The sequence below is a fragment of the Sturnira hondurensis genome, unplaced genomic scaffold, assembly GCF_014824575.4.
Source record: "Sturnira hondurensis isolate 20B ecotype Veracruz unplaced genomic scaffold, ASM1482457v3 Scaffold0003213, whole genome shotgun sequence".
Taxonomy (NCBI): Eukaryota; Metazoa; Chordata; class Mammalia; order Chiroptera; family Phyllostomidae; genus Sturnira; species Sturnira hondurensis.
Window position 1 is genome coordinate 1,238,003 of NW_028075844.1, and position 25,703 is coordinate 1,263,705.

General features: G+C 50.5%; 3 protein-coding genes and 1 long non-coding RNA gene across 6 annotated transcripts; 2 read left to right on the forward strand and 2 right to left on the reverse strand.

The window, feature by feature from the left end:
- Positions 1-90: 90 nt before the first annotated feature.
- On the reverse strand, positions 91-6,409 carry RAD23A (RAD23 nucleotide excision repair protein A). Its single transcript, XM_037041859.1, has 9 exons — positions 6,225-6,409; positions 4,051-4,212; positions 3,701-3,882; positions 3,506-3,561; positions 3,234-3,361; positions 2,903-2,981; positions 2,671-2,804; positions 931-1,095; positions 91-851 (listed from the first exon to the last, which is right to left on the reverse strand). Exons 1-9 carry the CDS (start codon positions 6,294-6,296, stop codon positions 738-740), a joined length of 1,092 nt encoding a protein of 363 aa, XP_036897754.1. The 5' UTR covers positions 6,297-6,409; the 3' UTR covers positions 91-737.
- A 1,674-nt stretch (positions 6,410-8,083) lies between these two features.
- Positions 8,084-12,284, reverse strand: CALR (calreticulin). Its single transcript, XM_037041861.1, has 9 exons — positions 12,107-12,284; positions 11,633-11,734; positions 11,245-11,448; positions 10,367-10,461; positions 10,068-10,277; positions 9,874-9,987; positions 9,646-9,789; positions 8,935-9,027; positions 8,084-8,845 (listed from the first exon to the last, which is right to left on the reverse strand). The coding sequence occupies exons 1-9, from the start codon at positions 12,195-12,197 to the stop codon at positions 8,642-8,644; spliced, it is 1,257 nt and encodes a 418-aa protein (XP_036897756.1). The 5' UTR covers positions 12,198-12,284; the 3' UTR covers positions 8,084-8,641.
- A 204-nt stretch (positions 12,285-12,488) lies between these two features.
- Positions 12,489-15,971, forward strand: LOC118984117 (uncharacterized). 2 transcript variants are annotated; one of them, XR_005065867.1, is made up of 4 exons: positions 12,489-12,721; positions 15,277-15,416; positions 15,484-15,503; positions 15,846-15,971. It is a non-coding gene; the product is annotated as an uncharacterized LOC118984117 (long non-coding RNA). The 2 variants fall into 2 exon arrangements; XR_005065866.1 differs by lacking the exon at positions 12,489-12,721 and having other exon boundaries at positions 15,099-15,416.
- A 10-nt stretch (positions 15,972-15,981) lies between these two features.
- Positions 15,982-23,825, forward strand: FARSA (phenylalanyl-tRNA synthetase subunit alpha). 2 transcript variants are annotated; one of them, XM_037041863.1, is made up of 14 exons: positions 15,982-16,042; positions 16,257-16,379; positions 18,240-18,377; positions 18,467-18,565; positions 18,663-18,781; positions 20,090-20,182; positions 20,264-20,392; positions 20,468-20,583; positions 22,066-22,150; positions 22,241-22,340; positions 22,434-22,602; positions 22,683-22,760; positions 22,910-23,024; positions 23,427-23,825. In XM_037041863.1, exons 1-14 carry the CDS (start codon positions 16,019-16,021, stop codon positions 23,563-23,565), a joined length of 1,527 nt encoding a protein of 508 aa, XP_036897758.1. In that variant the 5' UTR covers positions 15,982-16,018; the 3' UTR covers positions 23,566-23,825. The 2 variants fall into 2 exon arrangements, with proteins under 2 accessions (XP_036897758.1, XP_036897757.1); XM_037041862.1 differs by lacking the exon at positions 15,982-16,042 and having other exon boundaries at positions 16,103-16,379.
- The last annotated feature ends 1,878 nt before the right edge of the window (positions 23,826-25,703 follow it).

Sequence of the window (25,703 nt, forward strand, 5' to 3'; positions counted from 1 at the left end):
TCCTTGGCATTCCTACATAGCCTGTGCCCAACTAGCTCCCAGAGCCAGATGAGCTGGAGTGGGAAGCCCCAGCAGGCACAGACCACAGGATGGGCTTTTAAAACTTTATTCACTTCAAAACCTTTGTCAGAGACACAGTTCTGTACTGGGATGGGGGCTGGCCTCAACCTCCACAGCAGCTGTTACCCCTTCCCCAGATAGGAGATGCCTGGCCGCCTCCCCAGTAAAGGGATGCGGGCTGGAGGCCAAGGCCAGATTGCAGAGGGGGCTTTGGGCCTCTCAGTGCTCACCCCAGAAGGGAAGATTTGGGCCATTCCAATGGAAGATCAAAAGTTTGGGGATCCAGCTTCCCCTCACCCTCAAAGGGTAAGGAGGTCTTAGGGGCTCTTTGGGGGATGGGGAAGTAAGCAGCCCTCTCCATCTGGCTGCAAGGAGCTGGGACAGAGGCCAAGAAGGGCCCATCTGTCACCTCCAGCCCTGCCAGCTCCTTGGAGCAGGCTAGGCTAGGGTGGGGGATAGGGGGACAGCTGTCTGGCCCAGGTCTTCTCAGGCCAAGATGGGAATGGGAGCCACTTCAGGAGAATGGGAAGTTGAGGTGCTTTGTTTTTTTTTTTTTTAAGGTTTTTGACTTTCCACTTCTTAAATAAACATGAATATATATATATATCTTTTTCTTTTATAAAACTTTTTTGGATTTGGGGTAGGGTGAGGGCAGTAGGCAGCCTGGCCTCCTGGCATCACTCGTCATCAAAGTTCTGACTCAGGAGGAAGTTGGCAGCCAAGTTCTCGTTTTTTTCACAGGCGAAGTAGGCCTGGATCACCAGGCTCTCTGGGAAGCCCAAGGCTTTCAACTGTGGGAAGATGGGCAAGTATGAGCAGGGCATGGGGGCTTACCCACCAGTAGGGTCACCCCTCAGCCACACCTCTTACCCTCTCTATTGCTTCCTTCTCCTGTGGCGTCACCTGGATGTAGTTCATTTGTGGGGCCTCCTCGCCTATGGCACCCACCTCACCCTCAACATCAGAGATGTCCGCCAGCTCCCCAGGGGGCTCATTCAGCATCTGGATGAACTGCTCCTGGTGCCGGCTGATTTGCTGTGGGAGACAGAGCGTAAGGGATGGTAACCCACAGCACGTAGCTGACCTCTCCATGTGTCTATCACATCCCTTGCCTTTTCATTCACTCAGTAATTATCTAGAAGGTGCCTATTCTGACCAAATAGCAACACAGTGGTGAACAGACCCCACTGTGGTGGAGCTGACATTCCAGGGTGAGGAAAGAGGCCATAAACAAGCAAATAAATGGCCAATAGTTTACAATGTAAATACTGGGCCTGGCATACAGTAGAGTAGACACTGGGCTAGAAAAAATGTTGGTCCAGGAGGGAAGGAAGTTTCCTCCAGGTAGGGCAAACCAATTGCAAAGGTTGGGGCATGGGGATGCACTTGGCAAATGCCAAAAAGAAGATCCCTGTGGCAAAACCAGGAAGAAAGAAGAGAAAGAAAAAACACAAAATGAGTAAAGTGGAGACCAGATCTACTTTCTTCTATTGCCTTCTAGTGTGATGGGACACAGCAGTGATGGGTAAATCTGGGTGCCTTTTCGAAACATCAGTTCATCTGGATATTGTCTATGTGGGGGTTCTGACACAACTCTTTTTATGTACATCTGACAATTTTCACATCAATGAAGTGCTTTTTCAGGATGCTGGCTTCTGGTGGAGAATGGACCCTAAGGGCTGTGCAGAAAACAGGCCTGGCTGCCAGGCAACCATGTGGGAGATAAGGTATCAGCCACTGAAATAGAGTGCAGGGTTGGGCTGACTGAGATGTTCTGGAAGTACAGTAGAGGTGACAGGTGACAAGACAACCCCAGCAGGCCCTAAGAGCTTGCAGCTCAAGCAACCCCAGGCTACTCCCTGTGGGGACAGTGGGATGGGAGGAGGGTCTGTTCCAAAACCTTAGACATCTGGAAAACACTTTCTTAGAGGCATAAAGTCAGCCACAGACGAGCACAGCATCTGGGCTGGTTACATGTATTTTGGTCACCACAGACTAAATGCCCCAGAATGATTCATCGGGAGGATTGAGTGCAGAGAAAGAACACGTGTGCAACCTGGGCTCTACATCTGGAACAGACATGCAGGAGGAGGCAGCATAAGAAGACAGATGTGGGGGGGAAAGCAGCAGATGACCGATCCTGAATAGGAGAGGCAGGCCTTCAGGGAGGACCCAGAGCCAACTGGGGCACAGTGGTCCTGGGCACTGCAAAGCAACCCTATTGACATGACAAGTATGAAGCACCAGCTGCATGTGGGGCTGAGACACTGTCAGAGCCACAGACACTGAAGGCAGAGCATAGGATCCAGAAGTTGGAAGCAGACACGCATACACTCCACCAGCTGCCAGGCTGCTCCAAGCCTCTGGTGTCTTCTTCCATGAGGGCAAGGATGACAGTATCCACACCCTCACAGGGTGAGGAGTACATGAAACAGTGTAGGTCACCAATTCTACAGGAGCTGCAGGGGACCATTAGTCCTGCTTTCCAAGTACAGAGGAACACCTACTAAGGGTGTTGGGCCAGGCTCACTCTTTCCAGCGGTGGTTCCCACAGGGAAGGAAAGGGAGGTGTTGGCTGCACCGGCTCCCACCAAGCCCCCAAGTCCGCACCTGCAGGAGCTGAGGATTCTCCTGGCCCAGCTGCTGAAGCAGGGCAGGCAATAGCGCCGGGTTCTGCTGAATCACCTGCCGCATATTCTGGAACTGTGGCTGGTCCCGCAGGAACTCCAGGGGGTTCTCTCCCACTGGCAGGAGGGAGGCATGTGGTCAGACCCTAGGCTGGGCTCCCAGAAACATATCTTGACAGCAGACACCCCACATGCATACCTCCCAACTCACTCACCTGCTTCTGTGGCCGGCTGCTCAGATACCTGGCTCTCCTGGACAGAACCGTGTTCTGGCTCGGGACTCCCAGGAATTCCCTGTCAGGGGTCCTATTTAGTTCTAAAGCACATACCACCCACTGCCTCCCTCCTGTGTGCGCTCAGCCCTGGCAGGAAATAGGTGAGGCCCACCCCTCCACTCATGTCCAGCCTTCTACAGAAAGCCTTTCCTGGCTGGAACCATGACCCAAAGGCTTTTAGGATGAGGTTTTGCCTCCCTGATGACCCATCAGGGCACTGAGCCCGTGTACTCCCTGGAAGCCTCCCCTGAAGGCAGTACCCCCACCTCACCGTGAGTAGATACTCCACGGCCCGGTGGGGGTTGTTGTAGCTGGCTCTCAGGGCTGCCACGACCCGCTCCCGCTCATAGCCCATGGACATGATCTCCGTCAGCATCGTCTCATATTCAGAGCCAGTCACTATGGAGGGAGCAGCAAGGTCCTGGTCACCAGGGAGAGGGATGGACAGCCCCCAGACCCTCCCAAACCCACACAACAAGGCCCAGCTGATGGCTGGGACTCCTAGTCATTTCTGCCCCAGGTACTGCTCACCCACTCACCCACCTAGCGTGGAGGCTGCGTCTTCCTCTCTCCCGCTGCTACCTGAAGAAGGAACAGAGCTGCAAATTCAAGAGAGAGAAATCGGACCCTGGCTTCCAGCATCTTGCCCTCCCCCTGGGTGCACAGGACCACATATGTGGATGCTGGAATGTGCTGGGAGGACAGGGCCCAAACTGGGGCTGCTGCTCCCTGCCTTACCCTGACACAGACTCCGGGGATGTTGTGGGGACTGATTCCTCCGATGGGCTCTTGTCCTCTCTGACGGTAGGTGGGGGATGGGACATGCCTGAGGCAGGGGCCGGCGGGGAGGATGTGGAGGACTCAGGGGCAGCAGTGGAAGAGGCCTCTGGGGGTACTGAGGTGCCTGGGCTGTTTTTGGCCTGTCACACCCAGAAAAAGGGAGCAGGCATCAGTATCCCTATCAAGCCTCAACATCCAGCCACCTCCTGGCCCCGCCCTATTCATGCCTAATCTCTCATGGGCACACAGGCTCTTGCCAGCTCCCTAGGTAATCCATGTAATCCTCACAACCAGCACACTTCACCCACCTTGGTCACCATGACAACCACAAAGTTCTTCTCATCTATGCGATAGTCCCTGATGGGAACATCATCGCTCAAGATCTTGCCAGCATAGATGAGTTTCTGTCCAGCCACAGGGAAGGCATCACGACCCTTTTCAGCTTCTATCTTTTCCTTTAGCACCTTCACCTGGAGAGAGTGGTACAAACAGTCATTGCAAACCCCAAGATTCTCTTTCCTTCTAGTTTGGCAGGGAGAGGCTGAAAGCCCTGATGACAGTTAATTAAGCTTCACAGTCAAGCATGGAGATTTGAGTTTATTCAGATCATCCCAATATTCAAGAGTATTTACTGAACACTTCTGATGTGCTAGGTACTGAAAACAGCAGAAAACACACATCTTTGGTCTCATGGAGATGACACTCATGTGCAGAAAAGAAAAACAAGTATGTATTTCAGATGGTGTAAAGTAGAATGAAAAACACAACATAATCTAAGGGAGATTCCCTAGATTCCTAGATTAGGAATCTCTAGGGAAGAGTCCTCATTCCATACCGCAGACAGTATATCAGTTTTTACTGAGAGTACCTAAGTTAATAAGGCTATCATAAATATGTATGTACCACGTTTTTATTTTATTTTTAAAAAGATTTTATTTATTTAATCTTTAGAGCGGAAGGGAAGGAGAGAGGGAGAGAAATATCAGTGTATGGTTGCCTCTCGTGAGTTCCCTGCTGGGAACTGGTCTGCAACCCAGCCATGTGCCCTGACTGGGAATCGAACAGCGATCCTCTGGTTCGCAGGCCCATATTCAATCCACTGACCTACACCAGCCAGGGCTCCACATTTTTTTAAAAAAAGATTTATTTTTAGAGAGAGAGGAAGGGAGAAAGAGAGGGAGAGGAACATGGATATGAGAAACTTCAATTGGTTGCATCTCGAAAGTGGCTAACCCAAAACCAAGGCATGCGTCCTGCCCAGAAATCCAACCACTGACCTTCTGGTTGGCAGAACAATACCCAGCCAACCGAGCCACACTGGCCAGGGCTGTACCACATCTTTAGAGCCTCACAATAATTGTATGAAATAGATACCACTAGCCTCATTTCATAAAGAAAATGGAGCAGAGAGATGTTAAGTAACTTTCCCGAAGTCAAACAATTGGACAGTTCACAAAAATCCGTGAGTTTCTGCCCTAGCTGTTGTGGCTCAGTGGAGTGAGCCATGGCCTGCTAACCATAAGGTCGCCAGTTCTATTCCTGGTCAGAGCACTTGCCTGGGTTGCAGGCTAGATCCCTGGTTGGAGAGGCAACTGATTGATGTGTGCAATGTCCTCTCCCTTTCTCCCTCTCTTCCCCTCTCTCTAAAGAATAAATACGTCTTTTTTTTTTAACCTACAAAAAAGAGATGTGAATGTCTCCCTCCTGGGGCAGTAGTGCAAAAAGTGCTAAATACATAGTTATACTCCATGTTTGTTAGGTCCTAAATTCTCTTTTCAGCTAAAAAAGCAGAACAATGCTTAGACTGTGGGATCTGACATAAGGTAGAACTGAATTCGAACCCTTGCTCTGCCATTACTCGCTGAACTGACTGTGGCAAAGTTCCTTAACCCTAAGTTTACACATCTGTAAAGTAAGGAGTCAGTCTCCAAATGACAGGCCTGTTTCGCATATTCAGTATAATAACAGTAGACTCATCAACTAGCAAGTAACGAACGGCCCACAACCATGGACAACTGAAATTAAGACCGTTTATTATCATTATCAATGTCACTGCCGTCATCAGCTGGCATCTCCTGGCCACTACTCCCAGATTCGGCCACCAACGTCGCCGAGGAGACGCCTGCAAAGCTGAGAACTCAGAACCCACGTCCCGGAGAGCGCAGCCCAGCCGGGCATCCGAGCATGGCTCCCGTGCCCCGCGAGAGCGCTGACATTAGAGCCGGGACCTGGCAGGCGCCCGGGGGTGGGGCTGTCGGGAGACTAGCCCGTGAGCTCCGACAAAGCCGCCAGGGTCTAGGCAGAAGACCAGCGTGGGGTGGGAGAGAGGATGGTTCGGAACAGTCAGGCAAGTTGAAAAAGGTGAGCTGGACTCATGCGGCGCCATCCTCCCTGCCCCTCCTGCCAGAATCTCTGCCTCCCTGCCCCCACCCCACCCCCGTATCCCGTCATTCCCGCCCCCGGGCTCCAGCCTGGCTCGCACCGTCTCGTCAGGCTCCATGCGGATCTTAAAAGTCTGCTGCTGCAGCGTTTTGAGCGTGATGGTGACGGCCATGGCGGGGCCCGAGCAATGCGGCGGCCCCGGAATCTTCACACAACATGCAATTCACGCCGCCGCCATCTTAGCGCCCAGCCGCGCTGCTAGCAGACAGCTTCCGGGGCAGGCGCTGCGCGCGCCGACTATCAAAGCACGGGACCTGCAGACGAGCTCTCTCCACCCCCCATCGACTTTTGTGGGCATGCACAAGCATGCGCACACTAAATTCGGCCCCGCAGGACGAGGCCCGCGGGGGTGGGGCTGGGGTGCATTCAGAGCACACACTGGTCTTGTGGCTTCCTGCGAGTGACGCCATGCTCTTAGCAGTGACGTCATAAGGCCACAAAATGGCTCCGGAGTCCCTACTTTGACCCTTAGGAGTTTCATTTTTTGGACATTGAACAAAAACTTTTTTAAAAGATTTATTTATTTATTTATCTTTTAGAGGGGAAGGGAAGGAGAGAGGGAGAGAAACATCAATGTATGGCCACCTCTCATGGGTCCCCCGCTGGGAACTGGCCTGCAACCCAGGCATGTGCCCTGACCCGGAATCAAACCTTGATATTCTGGTTCGTAGGCCCGTGCTCAAACCACTGAGCCACAACAACCAGGGCTGAACAAAAACTTTCATGTACTTGTTATTGATACTTATTTCTCCATAGAGCCTTTGTTCATGTTTTTTGCATGTTCGAGTTTTATTCTGGCCCGGGCACCTTGAGAGGAACCTCATTAGGCCCTGAAAGTAGAACTTAGGCCTGGAAAGGATACTTGAAAAGGTCACCAATTAAAGAAATAAAAATTTAAAAATGCATTTGGCCACCTCTACTTCCCCAACCACGTTGCTCACTCCATTATCTCCAAGTCTGACCTTAAAAGTATTTAAGAAAGACGTTAATTTTCAAGCCACCCCCTACATCAAATACAGGTCTCTCCATTAACTTGCTCTGGATATACCAATCCTGGGAGACCTCTCAAAGGGCTGGGGCTCAGCCACAGGGCCCAAGAGGGAAGCTTGAAGGAGGCCCATCCAAATAACAAAGACTTAAGGGGCTGGTTGGCCAAAGCTAAAGGTGTTTTGGGGGCCAGTTAAAGGCGAGGCTGTCCCAACACCCTAGCCTGGAACCAGGCAGTCACCAAACACCTCACCTATTGCCCAACTGTTACCAAGGTAACGAAGTCCTGGTGTGTCTCCCTTCACTTCAAGCCCTGAGCCTAGAAGCTTCTATCAGAGCAGGCTGGGCCCATTTCAGGGTTTCTTACCTCTCTCCTGCAACGAGGTCATTGGCTGCCCGCTACCTGCTGGACTTTAATGGCAGCCTTGTGGACCCAACAGAACAGGCCTAGGCCAGCCTCAGAAGCCCAGTATTCCAGATTGTAAGAGGAACGGCTTTCACCACCATATGATTGCTCTGTGTAGTCTTACTCCATAGTAGGTTAAGAGGTACATATGGTTGTGTAAAACAGTATGAGAAAGTGTCTAAGGTGTGAGTTTAAATCCCTGCCCCCGCCCTTACTATATTCTGGACCTATTCTCTCATCACACTGAACCCGTACTAGAAACTCACCAGTTTGGTGCAAGGACTCAGTGAATTAATACCTGGAGTATTTATAATGGCACTTAGTTCCTCTTCTCCCAGTGCTTTCTGGGGTTAAATGAAGGCTCCTGTAACCTTGTGGGACATTCAGCTAATGCTTTAGTGGCTGAGAAATTAGTCTTACCAAAGTCACCCCCCCCCCAAAAGACACCTTTCATTTCCTGATGTCTGTCTTCCCCCAGAAGAAGACACAGGAGGAAGACACAAAACTTAATTTAATAGAAATTTTGTTGGTAGTTCTTACATTCTCAGTGTGAGCTGAGCTGGAACCCACTGCCCCACCCAGAAGTGGCCCAGTCCTTAGAGGCAGAAGAGGAAGGGAGGGGTTGGGTGGGGAAGGGGGGTGTGTCAGAGCTCAGGCCCTAGGGGCCCCATTCTTCCTCAGTGCTGGGGGGGCTGGGGGTGCCATCCTCATCTCCTGCTCCCTCTCTGGGCTCCAGGAAGAACAGATGGAATCTTGGGCCTGGGGCTTCTCCTCCACAACCCCCATATCCTCAGGTTGGACAGGAAATTAAGGGATCAGGGGAAAGCAGGGGACAGAGGAAGGCAAAGATGTCAAGAAAGATGAGGGCCAAAGGAGAATCAGACAAAACACCAATGGAGGAAAAAAAAGGGTCAGGGGAACAATACCAAAATCCACCCCAAATTGGAACCTGCCTGGAAAAAAAGGAAAGTTCTCCAGTCTCATAGAGACATTATTTGGCGCAACTGGCTCTGTGGTGGGCATGTTCAGGCCTCAGTCCAGCCCTGGAAGCAGTGGCATGGCCCCTACAGCTCATCCTTGGCCTGGCCAGCAGCAGCATCTTCCTCTTCCTCCTCTTCCTTATCATCCTCTTCCTCCTCATCTTCATCTTTGTCCTCCTCATCGTCATCCTTGTCTGCCTCCTCCTCCTCCTTGCGCTTCTTGTCTTCCTCCTCCTCCCTCAGCCTCTGTTCCTCATCCTGCTTGTCCTTCATTTGCTTTTCTGCTGCCTGCACACAGACCACACACTCAGGGCCTGGCCCCCATCTGCCAGTCCTGCCGGCCCCCATCCCAGCCCGTGAGTGGACCCTAGTCCTACCTTTGTGGCGCCCCATGTCTCATTGCCAAACTTTTCAGCATATGCTTCATCGTTGGTAATGAGGAAGTTGTCGAAGATGGTGCCAGACTTGACCTGGGGGTAGAAATGTATGGATGGTCAGAGGAGATCACCCCATGGCCCCAGCCTTGGATTCCATAACCACTACACAATGCCACAGTCTAACACTATGATTTAAAAATCATGATTTAACACTATGCTTCAAACCTCAGCTCTGCTATTTCCTGCCTATATGACCTTGGAATGGTGACTTCTCTGCACCTCAATTTCTTCATCTGTATGAGGTCTCACTTCATCACCTTATGCAAATGTTTTCCCAGTACCTACTATGTGCCAAGTTCTAGGTACAGAAGGTACATCAGTGAACAGAACTGACAAAAATTTGGTGTCCACCCGCCCCCCCCAAATTTTGGTTCCTAATGGAGCTATCTAACCACCTTCTAGGCCACTGGGGGAAGTTAATGAGTTGGTTCAGGTAAAGGTTCTTAAGGGAGTGCCAAGCATAAAGTATACAGAACCTCAAAGGGGGTGCTGTGAGAATTCCACGATAACAGACCAGAAAATTCTTCTGAAAAATCACCATTTTAGGTTCATAACTGTTTAGGATTGACTCCTACTCCTGTCCCTTTCCTACAGGGCGATCCTGAACATTTGCAATCCCCTAGCAATCCTCCTGTTTCCTCTACAGCTCACCTGCCAGAGGTCTAGGCCCAGCACTGCGAAGTTTTCATAGGCATAGATATTGCTATCAGGAGAGTACTCAGGGTTGTCGATCTCTGGGTGGATCCAAGTCCCTTTGTAATCCGGGTTGTCGATCTGCCGGGGCTTCCACTCTCCCTACAGAAGAAGGGGACCGGAGGTGAGTGGAAGTCAGCATGTTCCCCTCTGTGCACCCCACTCTGCCTGGAGCCCCAGGATCACCTTGTATTCTGGATTCTGAATCACTGGTGGTTCCCACTCTCCATCCATCTCTTCATCCCAGTCTTCAGGCTTCTTAGCATCAGGGTCAGGGATGTGCTCAGGCTTGTCCCAGTCCTGAGTACAGGAAAAGGTAAGATTTGGCCTAGCTGTCCACCAGCCCCTCTGTGGCAGGAAGCCCCTGTCCAAACACCAACCTCAGGTTTGGAGTCTGTGGGATCATCAATCTTGGCCCGCTCGTCCCAGTCTTCAGGCTTTGAAGCATCAGGATCCTTTATCTTCTTGGGTGGCAGAAAGTCCCAATCATCTTCCAGGGAGCCTGATTCCACCTGGCTATTGTCAATTTTCACCTCATAGGTGTTATCAGGCCGCACAATCAGTGTGTACAGGTGTGTGAATTCATCATCCTGAAGAAGGCAGAAGTGAGTGGCCCCGCCCACTAGACTGGCCACTGAGCCTACCCCAGACAGCCATTTGTCACCAAACCCAGGCACACCTTGCAACGGATGTCCTTGTTGATCAACACGTTTTTGCCCTTATAGTTGAAGATGACATGAACCTTCTTGGTGCCAGGACCACAGATATCAGGGCCTAGGTGAGAAGCAGGTCCAGTTAAGGGCCAGAGGCTGCCCACCACTGCCAGGCACCCCCACAAGCCCTAGTTTCAACAGGAAGACTTAATTCTGTTTTAAAACTGAACTGGAGCCCTGGCTGGTGTAGCTCAGTGGATGTGAGCATGGGCCTATGAACCAGACAATCGCGGTTCGATTCCCAGTCAGGGCACATGCCTGGGTTGCGGGCCAGTTCCCAGCAGGGGACACACCAGAGGCAACCATACATTGATGTTTCTCTCCCTCTCTCCTTCCCTTCCCCTCTAAAGATAAATAAATAAAATCTTAAAAAAAAACTGAATTGGGGTAACATTGGTTAATAAAGTTACATAGGTTTCAGGTATACAATTCTACTACAAATCATCTATATAAATATACTGCATTGTGTGTTCATCACCTTAAGTCAAAACACCTGATTCTTAAATTCAGCCCCATTAAAACTCAAAAGACAGGATTCAGACCTCAACTATCTCTAAGGGATAATGTGTGGAGAATTGGGAAAAAACATGCACGCTGTAGAACTCAGTATCCTAACTTGTAAAACTGAAAAATACCTACCTAAAATCACACAAATGAACAGCCTTAGACCAACAATAACATTGCAACTATTGCTGCTTTGACTACCTTCTCAGTTTCCCCTTCAAAGGAAAGCCTGACAGTGTGTTTCCCAAGTTCTCATGACCACCTTTCAAGAGCTATAAGGAACCATGGATGGGTTTAGTCTCCCTCTAATCAGAGGTCTGCACTAGGGTGGGCCACTCACCAAACATGATGTTGTATTCAGAGTCGCCATGCATGTCCGTCTGGTCCAAACTCTTTGGAAATAGCTTCACATAGCCGCCCCCACAGTCGATGTTCTGCTCATGTTTCACAGTAAACTGCACCACCAGCGTCTGGTCCCTGTTGCTGAAAGGCTCGAATCTGGCGGACAGGGCGTAAAAGCGGGCATCCTGGCTCGTCTGCAGCCCTAGCAGAGGATAGTACTGAGGTCACAGCTAGCCCCAATCCCCGCGAACCGTAAGGTTCAAAGATTCACACAACCATTCCCCTTCCTCCTCTTGCGCTGCTCCTGGGGATGCCCAGGCTGTCAATGACTAGAGCTTCCTCCAGGAAGTCCTCCTGGACTTCAGCACCCAGCCTCAGGCTCTTACCTTTATCTTTCTCCAGGTCACCATAGAACTTTCCGGCACTGAGGACAAATTTGCCAAAATCCGACTTGTGCTTGGATTCGACCCAGCGGCTGGTCCACCCGTCTGCAGGATCAGAGGGGCAGGTCAGCGCGATTGTGCTGATTCCTCCCCCACCCACCAACTCCGCTGCAGCTCAAATGCATCTCCCAGGAGCCATAAACTGTTCTAAGTAAAGGAAGGAAATCCCTGAGTGCCCCCACCCCAATCTCGTTTGACAACCTCCGGTGGCTTAAGAGATCCTCGGACGAATCATAAATGCTGCTGCCGGAGGCCGCCCTCCTTGTTCCCCGGGGACGTAAAAAGGATCGCCTGAGACTCTAGTCCTTGAGGCCACCGTTTTGGCCCTCTGAGCAGTAATTAGAGGCGACAACGCAGATCTGGGCTGGGGGGCCGGTCGCATTGTCGGGGCGGCCTCGAGGAGGGGCCAGGCGTTACCTCCGTCCAGAAACTGCTCCTTGAAGTAGACGACGGGTTCGGCGGTAGCCGGGATAAGAAGGCCGAGCAGCAGCGACACGGATAGCAGCATGGCGGGCCGAGGGGGCGGCGGCGCGCGGACCCTGCAATTTACTTCTCTAACAGTGGCTCTGCAGTAGGGACGGATGTTGAGGCTGGCCGTGAGTTTTTATACACGACCGCCCCTCTAACCAACCTGGCCCTCCCTCTTGGCCCGCCCTCCATGCCTTTCATTGGTCAGTGGCCACGACTCTGACTTTCCATTGGGCTTTCCTCAGCTCAGCAAGTTAGGCTGTGCCTAGGAACGCTGGGTTCCCAGATGGCCGATTTCTATTGGCCTCACCACTGGCCAATGAGTGTCGACCACGCGTTGTGGGAGACGCCCACTGGTGAAGTAGGGGCCTCGAGCCCCTCAGTAGAGATCATGTGACCAGCGGTCGTGCCCAACCTCTACCTCGCCAGCGCGCGTAGCTCTGGATCTGGAAATTTAAAGAACTCGCGCGAGCGCAGGTGTGACCCTGCATGACTAGGACCCAGCCCCAGCCCCAGCCCCAGCCTCACCTCCTCGGATCCATTCTGCGGGGAGATATAGGCAAGGTTTTCTATCCGTATATGGGGAACTCTCACTACGACGCGCTCTGTCTCTGGCTTTCCCTCTCTCTCCTACCGCTTGCACCCCAGGATGAGGCAGAAACCACCCGATGCTTGGGCTCTGAGGCTTCACTTAACATTTCACCGTGGCGTCAAAGTCATGCAGGCCAGCAGAGAGTGCCAGCTGTCTCCAACATGCAGCTCCTATTGCCGGGTACCCTGGCAGACTACTGCTGTGTGACCTGGGGCAAGTCACTTAGCCTCTAATGTCACAGGAGCTCTTGAAAGGCCAGGAGGAGTGACCCTTGGCAGCTGCTGCCCAGCAAAAGTGCCTTCAAAACTTTCAAGGATATCCTGGGAAAGAGGGAAGGAAGCCCAGGAGACTCGAAGATAGGACTATAGGCTGTAACTCCTAGGATCGGGTTAGGGCAATCCTTTAGTTGCAGCCTGCCTCTCCTTTACCACCCCTCCCCCAACCTCTTCCACCCCCGCCAGTAAATGAAAGGGGTCGCTCTTTGTGGTCTCCCACAAACGGCCTGGCTTTTGCAATTAAACGGCTAAAGTTAAGAGGGCAGGGGGTTCCGTTGGGGAGGAAAAAAAGAGACAGATGGTAGAGAAGATAAGGTCTAAGGAAGAGGCGTAAGTCCCCTGAGTCTAGAGTCTTCTGAAGCCAGAATCTCGTTAGTGCTAGCGTGGGGCAGTCTTGAGGAAGAAGGGCTAGGGGATTTCCCAAACTGAACAAAGAGGTCCTGGACCTAGAAACTTGGGAGTGGATCTCGGAAGGGGAGGAGCTGGGGAATCTTCGCAAAGATGGTGAGGAAGGGGTGCTCTCCCACTAATGGTGGAGACCCAGAAAAGGGGGAAATGAAGGGTTTTGGAGAAATTGGGATTCTGCTCCCTCCCCCATATAGTGTTCAGTATGGCCCAACCTGGCCCCCGCCTTGGGAGAAGCCCCAAGTCTGGGGTGATAACTCCAGGCCTGCCACTGACCCTCCTATCTTCCCTCCCTTTTTATCAAGTGCAATGGACATAAGTGTCTGCCCTTCCTGCATAAGGGCAGACACTGTGCTTGTCTTGTTGACTTCACCATCCCCCAGTGTTCCCTGCAGCACCTGACAGAAGAGACTTAAAACCTATTTGATCTGTGGCAGAAGGAAGGATGCTTGAAGAAATTAAATTTTTAAAACATGAGGAAAGCGTTTTGAAGGAAAGACAGGACTTTGAGAAATGAATTCTGAATTTTTTTTTAAATCAGGACTTCACTGTAGGGTCAGGATTGGGGAATATTAGTTCCCTATTTTCTAGGTTCAAATAACAATTGCGATGGCTAAATGACTAAAGGAATACTGCTTTAGCATAGTGCCTGACCTACAGTGCACATTCAATTTAGTATTAACAAATAGTACATGAGGTGTGAGCACTTTCACAATTCTCACAATAACCTGGACTCATGATATCTCCATCCACGTGAGGAAACTGAAGCACAGCAAGATTAAGAGATTGGTATGACATAAATGGCAGACCTGGGATTAGAATGTAGTTGGGCTGTCTAATAGCATCCACTGGCCACATATGACTGACCATTTGAAATGTGACTGGTACAAACTGAAATGTAGTGTAAGTGTAAAATACACACCAGCCCTGGCTGCTGTGACTCAGTGGGTTAAATGCAGGCCTGTGGACCAAAAGGTCACTGGTTTGATTCCCGGACAGGGCACATGCCTGGGTTGTGAGCCAGGTTCCCAACTCGGGGCATATGAGAGGCAACCAACTGATATTTCTCTTGCACATTGATGCTTCTCCCTCTCTCACTTTCCCTCTCTCTTAAAAAAAAATCTTAATAAAATAAAATACACATCATATTGGACTGGATAGGTATCTCATTTGGTTAAAGCATCATATCCATATGCCAAGGGAGCTGGTTCAATACTCGGGGCACATGCAAAAGTCAACAAATGAATGAATGAATAAGTGGAACAGTAAATCAATGTTTCTTTCTCTAAAATTAATTTTAAGAATAATTAAAAATATTTAAAAATTAAAATACACGTCAGATTGTTAAGGTTTAGTATGGAAAATTGTAAACTATTTCAGTAGTAATGTTAAGTGTTCAAGTCATAAATGAACAGCAGTTATTCAAATTAATTTTATCCATTTTGTTTTTTTTAATTTTAAAAAAAATTTATATATTTATTCATTTATCTTTAGAGGGGAAGGGAAGGAGAGAAGGAGAGAAATATCAATGTATGGTTGCCTCTCATGAGTCCCCTGCTGGGAACTGGCCTGCAACCCAGGCATGTGCCCTGACTGGGAATCAAAGCTCGATGGTGTAGTTCGCAGGCCCGCGCTCAATCCACTGAGCTACACCAGCCAGGGCTACCCATTTTGTTTTTAACGTTGCTACTAGAAAATTTAAGATTGCATTTGTGTCTCTCATTACGTATCTTTGGGCCAGTGCATTTAGACCACGAATTCTTGCCCTGACATTGATTGCAGAGCATGAGGGGGGGGGTTGGGTGGAATCTGGAGTGTTTACAATTTCTGATTTCTATCTCTACCAGCTCCTTGTAGAGCCACGTGCAAATCACAGCACCCTCTGAGCATCAGCTTTTGCATCTGTGAAATGGGGATTATATCAGTATCTACATCATAAAGTTTTGGAGGAAATGAAATAATACACCTGAAGCACTTAACACTGGGTGTGCCCAACCCAGTGTTAAGTGCTTCAGGTGTGTTATTCCACTTCCTCCAAAACTTTAGGAAATTAGACAGCTGGATGTCCACAAGGGTTAGCTGCTACCTGGACTATTAGGTGGTTCCTTCTCCCCTCTATAAATGGGGATGGTCCCTACCAAGCTTCCCTTTGAAAATTATTTAAAAGTAGTTGACAACAGCAGAATGATTAGCTCTATAGTGCAAGGCAATCCCAAAAAGGTTAAGGGTTCCAAGGCAAAGAGAAGGAGGAAGTCCAAGGTCATACAGCCCGTTGCAGGTGGGATTGAATGAAACTTAAGACAACGCTCTGATCCTCTCCTCCGGGTCAATCAATTTGACCTGTCGAGTCAAGCAGATACCACAAGGCCACCTAAGGCCAAGGTAAGGACTCACCGAGTCCCTTCCATGCTTTAAGTTTCAATTGACACACTCAAGATGGCGAGGCCTTGGGCCCTGCAACCCTACCAGCCACATTCAAGAAGGCCGCGCACGCTTCGGCGCTGGTTCCGGTTCCCGTCGTTTTGGAGCCGGTTCCGGTTCCGGTGTTCTGGCCCCGGACAGCACACACTGAGCGATCCGGCAACAGCCATGGCGGACGGTCCGGTGGCGGAAGTGTTGCNGCTTTAAGTTTCAATTGACACACTCAAGATGGCGAGGCCTTGGGCCCTGCAACCCTACCAGCCACATTCAAGAAGGCCGCGCACGCTTCGGCGCTGGTTCCGGTTCCCGTCGTTTTGGAGCCGGTTCCGGTTCCGGTGTTTCTGGCCCCGGACAGCACACACTGAGCGATCCGGCAACAGCCATGGCGGACGGTCCGGTGGCGGAAGTGTTGCTGAAGCGGCTGGAGGCGGCTGATGGCGGCCTGGATAGCGCGAATCTGGCGACCGAGCTGGGCGTGGAGCACCAGGCCGTGGTGGGCGCGGTGAAGAGCCTGCAGGCGCTGGGCGAGGTGAGCGGGGCCTCCTCACTTTAGCGCCTACCTCTCGGGCAAACTCCCTCAGGCCTGGTTAAGGGTAACTTTAAGTGTTCAATTCAGGATGCGAGGACAGGGAGTCGGGAATTTCCCAAGTGAGGGTCCGGGTACACCGACGTTCCTCAAGCAGGAAACGTCTTTTGATTTACGTTGGGGCGGGGGCGTTACTATGGTTGACAAGAAAGACGCAGTCGCTGCCCTCACGGAGACTGCGGTCTAATGGGGTAGGTACTCGCGCGACCTGAATAATGGAGGAGTCTCAGGGAACCCAGAGGTAACAGATGACCCAGCCTGGGGGAAGGGAGAGAATCCCAGAGGCGGTGGCAGCTGAGTTGGGTCTCTGCATTGAGGAGGAAAGCCATGGCGCTTTAGAGATCAATATGGGGTTAGAGGGGCAGAGGGTGAGAGGTGAGAGAGACCACAGAGCTAGAATTTGCAAAGGCTTTCAGGTCTCTCACAGGGTGGTAGGGAACCATGACAGGGGCTGGAGCTAGTCAGATGTGTGCGCTACCTACATCACTCTCGGGAAGGACTGGTAGGGGCAGGATCCAAGATGAGGGCTGAGACTGGGCAGAGACATGCCCCCCCAACTAGAGGATGGCAGCTGGAATGGAGAGGTGATTTAGGAGAGGGAATGAAGTGAGAGTCATGGCAAGGCAAGGGGAGCATGAATGAAGCCCAGCCTCCCCACTTGGATAAGTGAAGGCTTATGGAGCATTCACAGGAGGAGGACGCTGAGGGGCCTGTAGGCCACCCAGGAGGCTGGATCCATGAATGGAGGACATGGAAAACATATCTGGGCTGTTCATTTATCAAACTTACGTTTTGTGTCCCACTCTGGCTTCAGCTTTATTTGTCATTCAATCCTTGCCATAACCATAGGTTGATGGTAGCGTTGTTATCCATTTTGCAGATGTGACCACTCCTAAATACTGGTCAGTAATTGGATCACTGTCACTAGAAGGGACAGTCAAACCTGGATTTGAAATTAGGAGCTCAGGCTGCAATACCCGAGTCTGTCAGTTTGGAGAAGGGATTGAAGCTGTGGTGTGTGGGGTGACCGTATCTTGACTGATGTGAAATTGACATTTGTGTAGGTCATAGAGGGTCGAATAATGCGAGATTTAATTGTGATAATAATAGCAATAGAATTTATGCAGCATTTGCTGCATGCTAAGCATCCTTTCTGTATTAGTTCTGTTGCTCTTTAGAACAATCCTGTGCGGTGGAGCCTACCACACCCTGCTCTCATGGATAAGAAAACTTGTTCATGGAAGTTGAGCACCTTTCCTGAGGTCACATAGCAAGTGAGGAGCAGAGCTGGGAATTGGAATGAAGGGGGAGCTAGGACATGTGGGCTCCGCACAGCCTCGCCCCTGCCCGTATGACCTGAATCCCATCCTCATCACGGAACCTCAAGCTCCTATGTGTAATATGAACCTCCAAGACCTTTCTCCAAGTCTTCAGGCCCTGAGATGGGAACACATAACTGTGAAGACAAGTCAGTTCATCGGAGACCTTAAAAGTCTTCCCCAAGTTTAAAAAAAAAATCTCTCCTAGGTTCAAAAGTGATTGAGTTTCTCTTCTGCCAGGCAATACTCATAGTACTTTACTTCACCCTGGGAAGTATGAATCATATTTATTGTTATCCCTGTATCATAGAAGGGAAACTGAGACTCAGCAAGACTCAAACTGGGAGATCACTTGGCTGGGAAGAGGGGCAGCTGAGATGTGAAGCCAGCCTTAGGGGTTATACTTTGACCTTGGCTCCATTGCTGTGACAAGAGGGAGCCTGGCACTAACCCTGTCCCTGCTTCTGCCTTCTTTTTCCTGCAGATCATCGAGGCTGAGCTACGCTCCACCAAGCGCTGGGAGCTTACTGCTGAGGGCGAGGAGATTGCCCGAGAGGGAAGCCATGAGGCCCGGGTGTTTCATAGTGTGCCCTCTGAGGGCCTGGCCCAGAGTGAGCTCATGGTAGGGCCATGGGGGGGCGGACAGAGCCTAGGGAGGTAATGGGGTGAAGGTGGCCCTTATGCCCCCTCACTGCAGCCTTGCTCCTCCAGCAACTGCCCAGTGGCAAGGTGGGCTTCAGCAAGGCCATGTCCAGCAAATGGATCCGCGTGGACAAGAGTGCTGCCGATGGGCCCCGGGTGTTCCGAGTGGTGAGTCTCTGTGGGTGAGCAGGGAGACCTCTGGCCTTCACAGCCACTCACAACCATCATCCTATTATTCCCATTATCCATCTTATCATTGTGGCAGGTGAACAGCGTGGAAGATGAGGTGCAGCGGCGGCTCCAGCTGGTCCAGAGTGGGCAGGCCGAGAAGCTGAGTGAAAAGGAAAAGAGTGAGCTCAAGAAGAGGAAGCTGCTGACTGAAGTGTGAGTGGCAGCCACTCCCAGGCTCAAACCTATGTCACCTGTGTGGCCCTGGGATAGGAGAAGGGAAGGGAGAGCTATTCTGGCCACACTTGGCCATGATTTTGTCAGCCCCTCTTCACATTATAGTTGTCAGGCACACAGGCCAGGCTCATGCCACCTCAGGGCCTTGGCATTTGCTCTGCCTCTGTTAAGAATGATCTTGCTGATCTTCAAGGCAGGTTCCAGCATTCATGTATCACAGGGACTACCTTTTCTCCCTGCAAGTTCCATAAAAGCCACTCACTCCTAGTCTCTATTTATTTCTTCCACAGTCCTAAACACTGTCTGAAATTGATTGAATGCTGGGACCTGGACAGCTGGGTTCTCTGCTCTCACAGGGTTGTGTCCCCTTTCAGCAGATACTGAGTGAGGTGGGCTACCCAGTCCAAGTCCCAGCTCTGCCACTTACTAGCTCTGTGACCGTGGCTAAGCACTTAATCTTTCTAGGATTCAGTTTTTTCGTCTATAAAATGGCCCCCTTTCACAAGATTGTGGGGTGACTTCACTGGAACAGAGCTAGAATAGAATAACCTTATCTATCTAAGCTTTACTTGTTATTATCACTCCTAACTGTATGCTTTTCTTTTTTTAAAGATTTTACTTATATATTTACTTTTAGAGAGGGGGCAAGGGAAGGAGAAAAAGAGGAAGAGAAACAGGTTGGTTGCCCCCTGCACGCCCCCAGCCAGGGACCTGGTCCACAATCCAGGAACCTGCCCCACAATCCAGGAACCTGCCCCGACCAGGAATTGAACCTGTGACCCTTTGGTTTCCAGGACAGTGTCTAACTCACTGAGCTACACCAGTCAGGTATCAGCTGTGTGCTTATTGCCTTGAATGGGCTCTGGCACGCAGTAAGTTCTCAATAAGTGCTTGTTGATTGAATAAGTTAATGAATTCAGAATATAGGTAGAGGCCAAATAAAAGGATTTCCGGGTGACCCTAAATATCAGGAAAAAAATAAGCCTTAGCTGGTGCGGATTGCTTAGAACATTGTCCCGTACACCTAAAGGTCATGGTTCTATTCCCAGTCAGGATACGTACTTAGGTTATGGGTTCAGTCCCCAGTCAGGGCACACGTGGGAGGCAACCAATTGATGTTTCTCTCTCATTCCCTTCTCCTCTCCCCCAGCTCTAAAATCAACAAATAAAAGTTAAAAAGAAAAAGAAGAGAAAGCATAGTGATGTGGGTGGTGTTGGGGTCAGCATCATTTGGGAGATCAGGTGAAGAAGTTGACAGTGATGTCCCCTTCCCTCCTCTGGCCTAAGGACCCTGAAGACCTACTGGGTAAGCAAAGGCAGTGCCTTCAGCACCAGCGTCTCCAAGCAGGAGACGGATCTGAGTCCAGAGATGATCTCCAGGTAGGGGCAGCCCTAGGGTCAAGGGTTGGTGGGGGTGGACAGTCCCCACCAGACCTACGAACCCTGTGTCCCCATCCACAGTGGCTCCTGGCGGGACCGGACCTTCAAGCCCTACAATTTCTCAGCCCATGGCGTCCTCCTTGACAGCGGCCACCTGCACCCCCTGCTAAAAGTCCGCACCCAATTCCGGCAGATCTTTTTGGAGATGGGGTGAGCATGGGGCCATGGGTGGGGTTGAGCCAGCCCTGGGCACAGGCAGGGTAGTCAGGCCACATCTCCCACCAGGTTCACTGAGATGCCAACTGACAACTTCATTGAAAGCTCCTTCTGGAATTTTGATGCACTTTTCCAGCCCCAGCAGCACCCAGCACGAGACCAGCATGACACTTTCTTCCTGAGAGGTGGGTGGGCCCACTGTGCCATCAGAGGTGCTGGGCCTGGGCAGAGCCTTTGGGGTGGTGTACCCTTTTACAGAATAAACTCCACCTGCCCGCCTGACCACCTCAGGGCACTGCCTCTGCTGTGCCTTCTGCTGACCTCTGTTTTCTCCTGGATCTTCATGGAGGGCTCTGGTGTCAGATGTGCATGTGACACCTTAGAGAACCCATTCCTGACATGCCTTGGTCCCCATTCACTTTTTTTTTTAACAGTTCTTAGTGCTGTTTGAAATTGAATGGCTTTCCACAGTGGTGGTTTCTCCCACCAGGAGGAAGATGTCCGGTGAGACCAGTAAATCCCCACTACTTGGCTGGGATCAACTGCATCATTGCCATTGTTAATTATCACAGCACCCCAGACTTACTAAGCACTCCCTATATGCTAGTTGCTCTTTTTTTTTTAAGATTTTACTTATTTATCTTTAGAGAGAGGAAGGGAAGGAGAGAAATATCAATGTATGGTTGCCTCTCGTGAGTCCCCTTCTGGGAACTGGCCTGCAACCCAGGCATGTGCCCTGACTGGCAATCGAACCGTGATCGTGTGGTTCGCAGGCCTGTGCTCAATCCACTGAGCTACACCAGCCAGGGCTAGTTGCTCTTCTAATGATCCTGCCAACTACAGGAAGTAATACTCTCAGCCCCTCTTACTTACAAGGACATTAGGGCTCAGAGAGGGAACAATACTGCTCAGAATCCCACAGCTTGTGAGCGGTGGAGCTTTTCTGGCACACCAAAATTGTGTCTCTAAAAGGGGATCTCAAGAATTTACACCTCCCCACAAAAATGGTTGCTGAGCTCCTCCTGTGTGCCAAGGTTTCTTTTCAACACCTGAGTCACAGCCATGAATGAGACAGAAGTCCTTGCCCTGATGCAACCTGCATTCTGGGAGGGGAGACGTGATAAATCCTAAATAAGCTGTAATTGCAGTAATGCAGGGTGGCAGTAAATGCAATGGGGAAAATTGGCATGGAAGAGGAGCTGTCAGGGTTTGTTTTTTTTTAAGGGTTTGTAGGTTGTGGTTTTTTTTAAGTCTTTGCTTAAGCAAAGACCAAAGGAGGCTAAGAATGACCTATATCTGGAGAAGAGAACTTCCAGGCAGAGGGAATGGCCAGTGCAAAGGCCATGAGGCTGGAACATGCCTGCTGTGCTCACAGATCAGCTGGGAGGCTCTGTGACTGGAGGAAGTGAAGAATTAGGATTGGGAGGGACGTGGGCAGGGAGTTGACTGGGGACCACAGAGGAGACTTTGGCTTTTTCTAGCAGTAAGGTGGGAGCTGTGGAAGGTTCTCAGCAGACAGGCATATGATTGACTCAGGTATTCCTGGATGCCCTCTGACTGCAACGGCAGGTGAGGGTGGGAGCCGCATCTGTTATTATCTGTCCTCTGTTCAGTGGCTGTTTGAGAAATCCTACATGATTGATTCAGTGATGCTCTGTCCTTCCCAGATCCAGCTGAGGCCCTGCAGCTCCCCATGGACTACGTGCATCGGGTCAAACGGACCCATTCCCAGGGTGGCTATGGCTCACAGGGGTGAGGCAGGACCAGGACTTCAGGGTGTTGTGGGGAAGGAAGCTGGGGACCTAAGGACATCAGCATGGACTTCTGGATTTCCTCCTGAAGGTACAAGTACAATTGGAAGCTGGATGAGGCCCGGAAGAATTTGCTGCGCACACACACCACAGCAGCCAGTGCTCGTGCCCTCTACCGTCTGGCCCAAAAGGTACGGCTAGTACTGGGCAGTGTGGGGACAGGGAGGGGACTTCATACTTACCTTCTGACCCATGCCTTGGCCTGACCTGCCTGTCACCCCCAGAAACCCTTTACGCCAGCCAAGTACTTCTCCATTGACCGTGTGTTCCGGAATGAGACCCTGGATGCCACACACCTGGCCGAGTTCCACCAGATTGAGGGGGTTGTGGCTGACCATGGCCTCACACTGGGCCACCTCATGGGCGTCCTTCGGGAGTTTTTCACCAAGCTGGGTGAGCAGGCAGGCCGGGGCAGGTGGTGTAGGTGAGACTGCAGGAGGATGTCTGGGTCACTAGCCTTGTCTTCCTTCCAGGTATTACCCAGTTGCGCTTCAAGCCAGCCTACAACCCCTATACTGAGCCCAGCATGGAGGTGTTCAGCTACCACCAAGGTCGGGGTGGGACCTGGTACTGTGGTAGGGAGGGATGTCTGAGGCTGCCCCTTCTTAGCCCAGATTCCCTCATTGCCAAGCCCACACCCTGCCTTCTAAACTCACTGCCTCTGGCCCAACATCACCCACATTGTTTTCTGCCCCCACAGGCTTGAAGAAGTGGGTGGAAGTTGGGAACTCAGGGCTCTTCCGTCCTGAAATGCTGCTGCCCATGGGGCTCCCTGAGAATGTGTCAGTCATTGCCTGGGGCCTCTCCCTGGAGCGGTGAGTGCACAAATCACTTAGCGGGTGCTTGGCTGCTTTGCCTAGATGACTCGCCAGGTGTGGGGACCTGCAGACCTTCAGCACTATCCATTCATTCATTTATTGAGAAACTTCAGTGAGCACCTGCTGCGGGCTGTGTTCTCTGCTGTGAATAAGTAGCACACACCCTTGCCTCTTCTGGGGTCCTAGTGGAGTAAGAAGCATGCTGTGTTTGGAGGCCTCTCTGGCTGCAGGGAGAAAGTGAGGAGGTAGGGAGGTGATAGGGCAGGTTGATCAGGGCCCTGTGGACCACAGAGAGGACTTGGGCTTCTACTCTGAGAAAGGTGGGAGCTCTCAGAGGTTTTGATCAGAGGAGAACAGGACCTGACCTAGTGTTAAAGCTTGTTCCCTCTCTCCCTTAAGCCCAACAATGATCAAATATGGCATCAACAATATCCGTGAGCTGGTAGGCCACAAGGTGAACCTGCAGATGGTGTACGACAGTCCCCTATGCCGCCTGGATGCTGAACGGGCGTCCTCACAGACACAGGAGGCTGCATGACATGGGCCACCCTAAACAGGCTGCCTGCCCTGAGCCCCTGCTGCCCAGTCCCTTTGCATCCCTGGCCAGTGGACCCCCTTGTATTTATGAGGCCTCTGTGAGGCTCTCGCCCTAGTCCTTGTATCTCCTCTTCCCTACCTGCTTCAGGGTCCCCCTTCAGGGGCTGGGGAGCAGGTAGCTCATTTGTTCTGATATCCATCTGTGAAGGTGGGCCCTAGGAACCCCTGCAGGTTGGCTAATAAAGTGGGCATTTGTCCTCATCTGGTGCCTTTCCTTAGGGGTGGTGCGGTTCTGTCGGCTCTCCCCAGTTCAGAGTACTGCTTGATGGGAGGGAAACCTGGGTACTAGTGGGAGGGATGTTAAAATGAGGTCATGGATCCTGAGTCTCCCAGTCAGTTTCATCTAGTCTCCCCTGGAAAAGATGAGCTCTTTCAAGCATTTACCAATCACCTACTGGTACCGTGCCCTCTTCTTTGGGAGGGCAAGCAAGCTAAGCTTTTAAAAGCTGCTCCTCCCCTCCTTTTTAAACATATTTTTAGACCACTTTTAGGTTCACAGCAAAATCGAGTGGAAGGTACAGTGATTTCCCACATACCCCCTGCCCTCCCACCTGCACAGCTCCCCCATTACCAAATCCCCACCAGAATGGTGCTGTTGTTACAGCTGTTGGACCTGTGTTGACACGTGAACAATGGTTCACTCTGTTGTACCTTGTGTGGGTTTGGACAAAGGGATGATGACACGTATCCACCATTATGGTATCACACAGTATTTTCACTACCCTGACTACCCTGGTTACCTGTGCTCCACCTGTTCATCCTTCAAGCCTCCCCAAAACTGCTTTAAAAATCTTATAATCTTAAGAATCTTAGATTCTTAAAATCTAAACCCAGAATAGAGAGAGAAGATACAGTTTTATATTTTTGCTCCCATCATACAGTGTTTAGGATCTCACACTTGAGCTTCTGTATGCTTTTGTGGAACTAATTTTAAAGCAAATCCCAGCTGCCATATCACTCACCCCACATCTTTAGGGGCAGTGCACTTTTGAAAATAGTTTCTTGGGTAATCACAAGGCCACTGGCGCACCCAGTGAAGTCTACAAGTCAGCTGAGGCCATGGGCATCAGTGGTCCCAGGGCCCTGTGGGTACCAAGCTCCTGATAGCTCCTCAGTTAAATCGTTTTCTCTGTTTAGTATTAAATAATTCAGTCATACAGAAAAATACTGCTTCGTGGAATAAATGTATACCTACTAAGTGCCAGCACTGTTCATGAGCTGAAACCTTGGCAGTGGGCAAAGTAGACTCAGATCCCTGTGCTCGGGAGCTGACATGAGGGGAGGGTGCTCTGGAGACGTGATAAGTAAATTCAGAAGTGGAGAAGAGGTAAAGGCCTTACTGAAAAATAGCTGAGGGTGAAGAATATGTATAATATAAACTGTAGTTTAACAACAACCAAGAATCACTCCACCCCACTCTTGCTTCAGTCAAATCTGATCATTGACTACAGTATTGCTTTGGACCTATGTGACCAGTGGGTTTGAAGGTCCTACGGGCTTGTCCTACCTCCTTTCATCCCCACTCTGCTGATGTTACTGCTCCCTCCTGAAATTGGATGTTTATCATTCTCATATTTGAACCTTTTTCCTGTTTTTATGTATTACTTTCTAAGACATGGTTTCATTTCTGCATGTTTTTAAAATTTATACAAATGATGCACCATAAAAATCATCCTGCCCTGGCTGGTGTGGCTCAGTGGATTGAGTGCCAGCCTGTGAACCGAAGGGTTGCTAGTTGATTCCCAGTCAGGGCACATGCCTGGGTTGCAGGCCATATCCCCAGTGGAGGCATGTGAGAGGCAACTACACATTGATGTTTCTCTCCCTCTCTTTTCTCCTCCATTCCCCTCTCTAAAAATAAGTAAGTTTTACAAAAAAATTAAATGAAAAATAAATTTTAAAAAGTCATCCTGCATGTTGTGTGTTGCTTTTGTTTGGATTCCCTGTGCCATTGTTTGTGTGTGTGTGGGTGCTTAACAGTGAGCCTTTGAGATTATCCTTGATAGATTAATCCTCCAATTTTCAAGTCTGATGATGAGGGAAGAGTATTTTGTTTAATTCATGGCTTTACCACAAAAT

Bases quoted from the DNA above. Each gene is read 5' to 3' on its own strand.
- RAD23A (XM_037041859.1), bottom strand. From the start codon at position 6,296: ATGGCCGTCACCATCACGCTCAAAACGCTGCAGCAGCAGACTTTTAAG. The intron at 4,213-6,224 runs GTGCGAGCCAGG...CACTCTCTCCAG, and splicing joins GCATGGAGCCTGACGAGACG to GTGAAGGTGCTAAAGGAAAA. The intron at 2,982-3,233 runs GTGAGGTGGGGG...GACCCCTGACAG, and splicing joins CCGTGGAGTATCTACTCACG to GGAATTCCTGGGAGTCCCGA.
- CALR (XM_037041861.1), bottom strand. From the start codon at position 12,197: ATGCTGCTATCCGTGTCGCTGCTGCTCGGCCTTCTTATCCCGGCTACC. The intron at 11,449-11,632 runs GTAAGAGCCTGA...ATCCTCTGCTAG, and splicing joins TGACCTGGAGAAAGATAAAG to GGCTGCAGACGAGCCAGGAT. The intron at 9,790-9,873 runs GTGATCCTGGGG...CTTCTTCTGTAG, and splicing joins TTCAGAATCCAGAATACAAG to GGAGAGTGGAAGCCCCGGCA.
- FARSA (XM_037041863.1), top strand. From the start codon at position 16,019: ATGGCGGACGGTCCGGTGGCGGAA. The intron at 20,183-20,263 runs GTAGGGGCAGCC...CCCCATCCACAG, and splicing joins AGTCCAGAGATGATCTCCAG to TGGCTCCTGGCGGGACCGGA. The intron at 22,603-22,682 runs GTGAGCAGGCAG...TCTTCCTTCCAG, and splicing joins GGAGTTTTTCACCAAGCTGG to GTATTACCCAGTTGCGCTTC.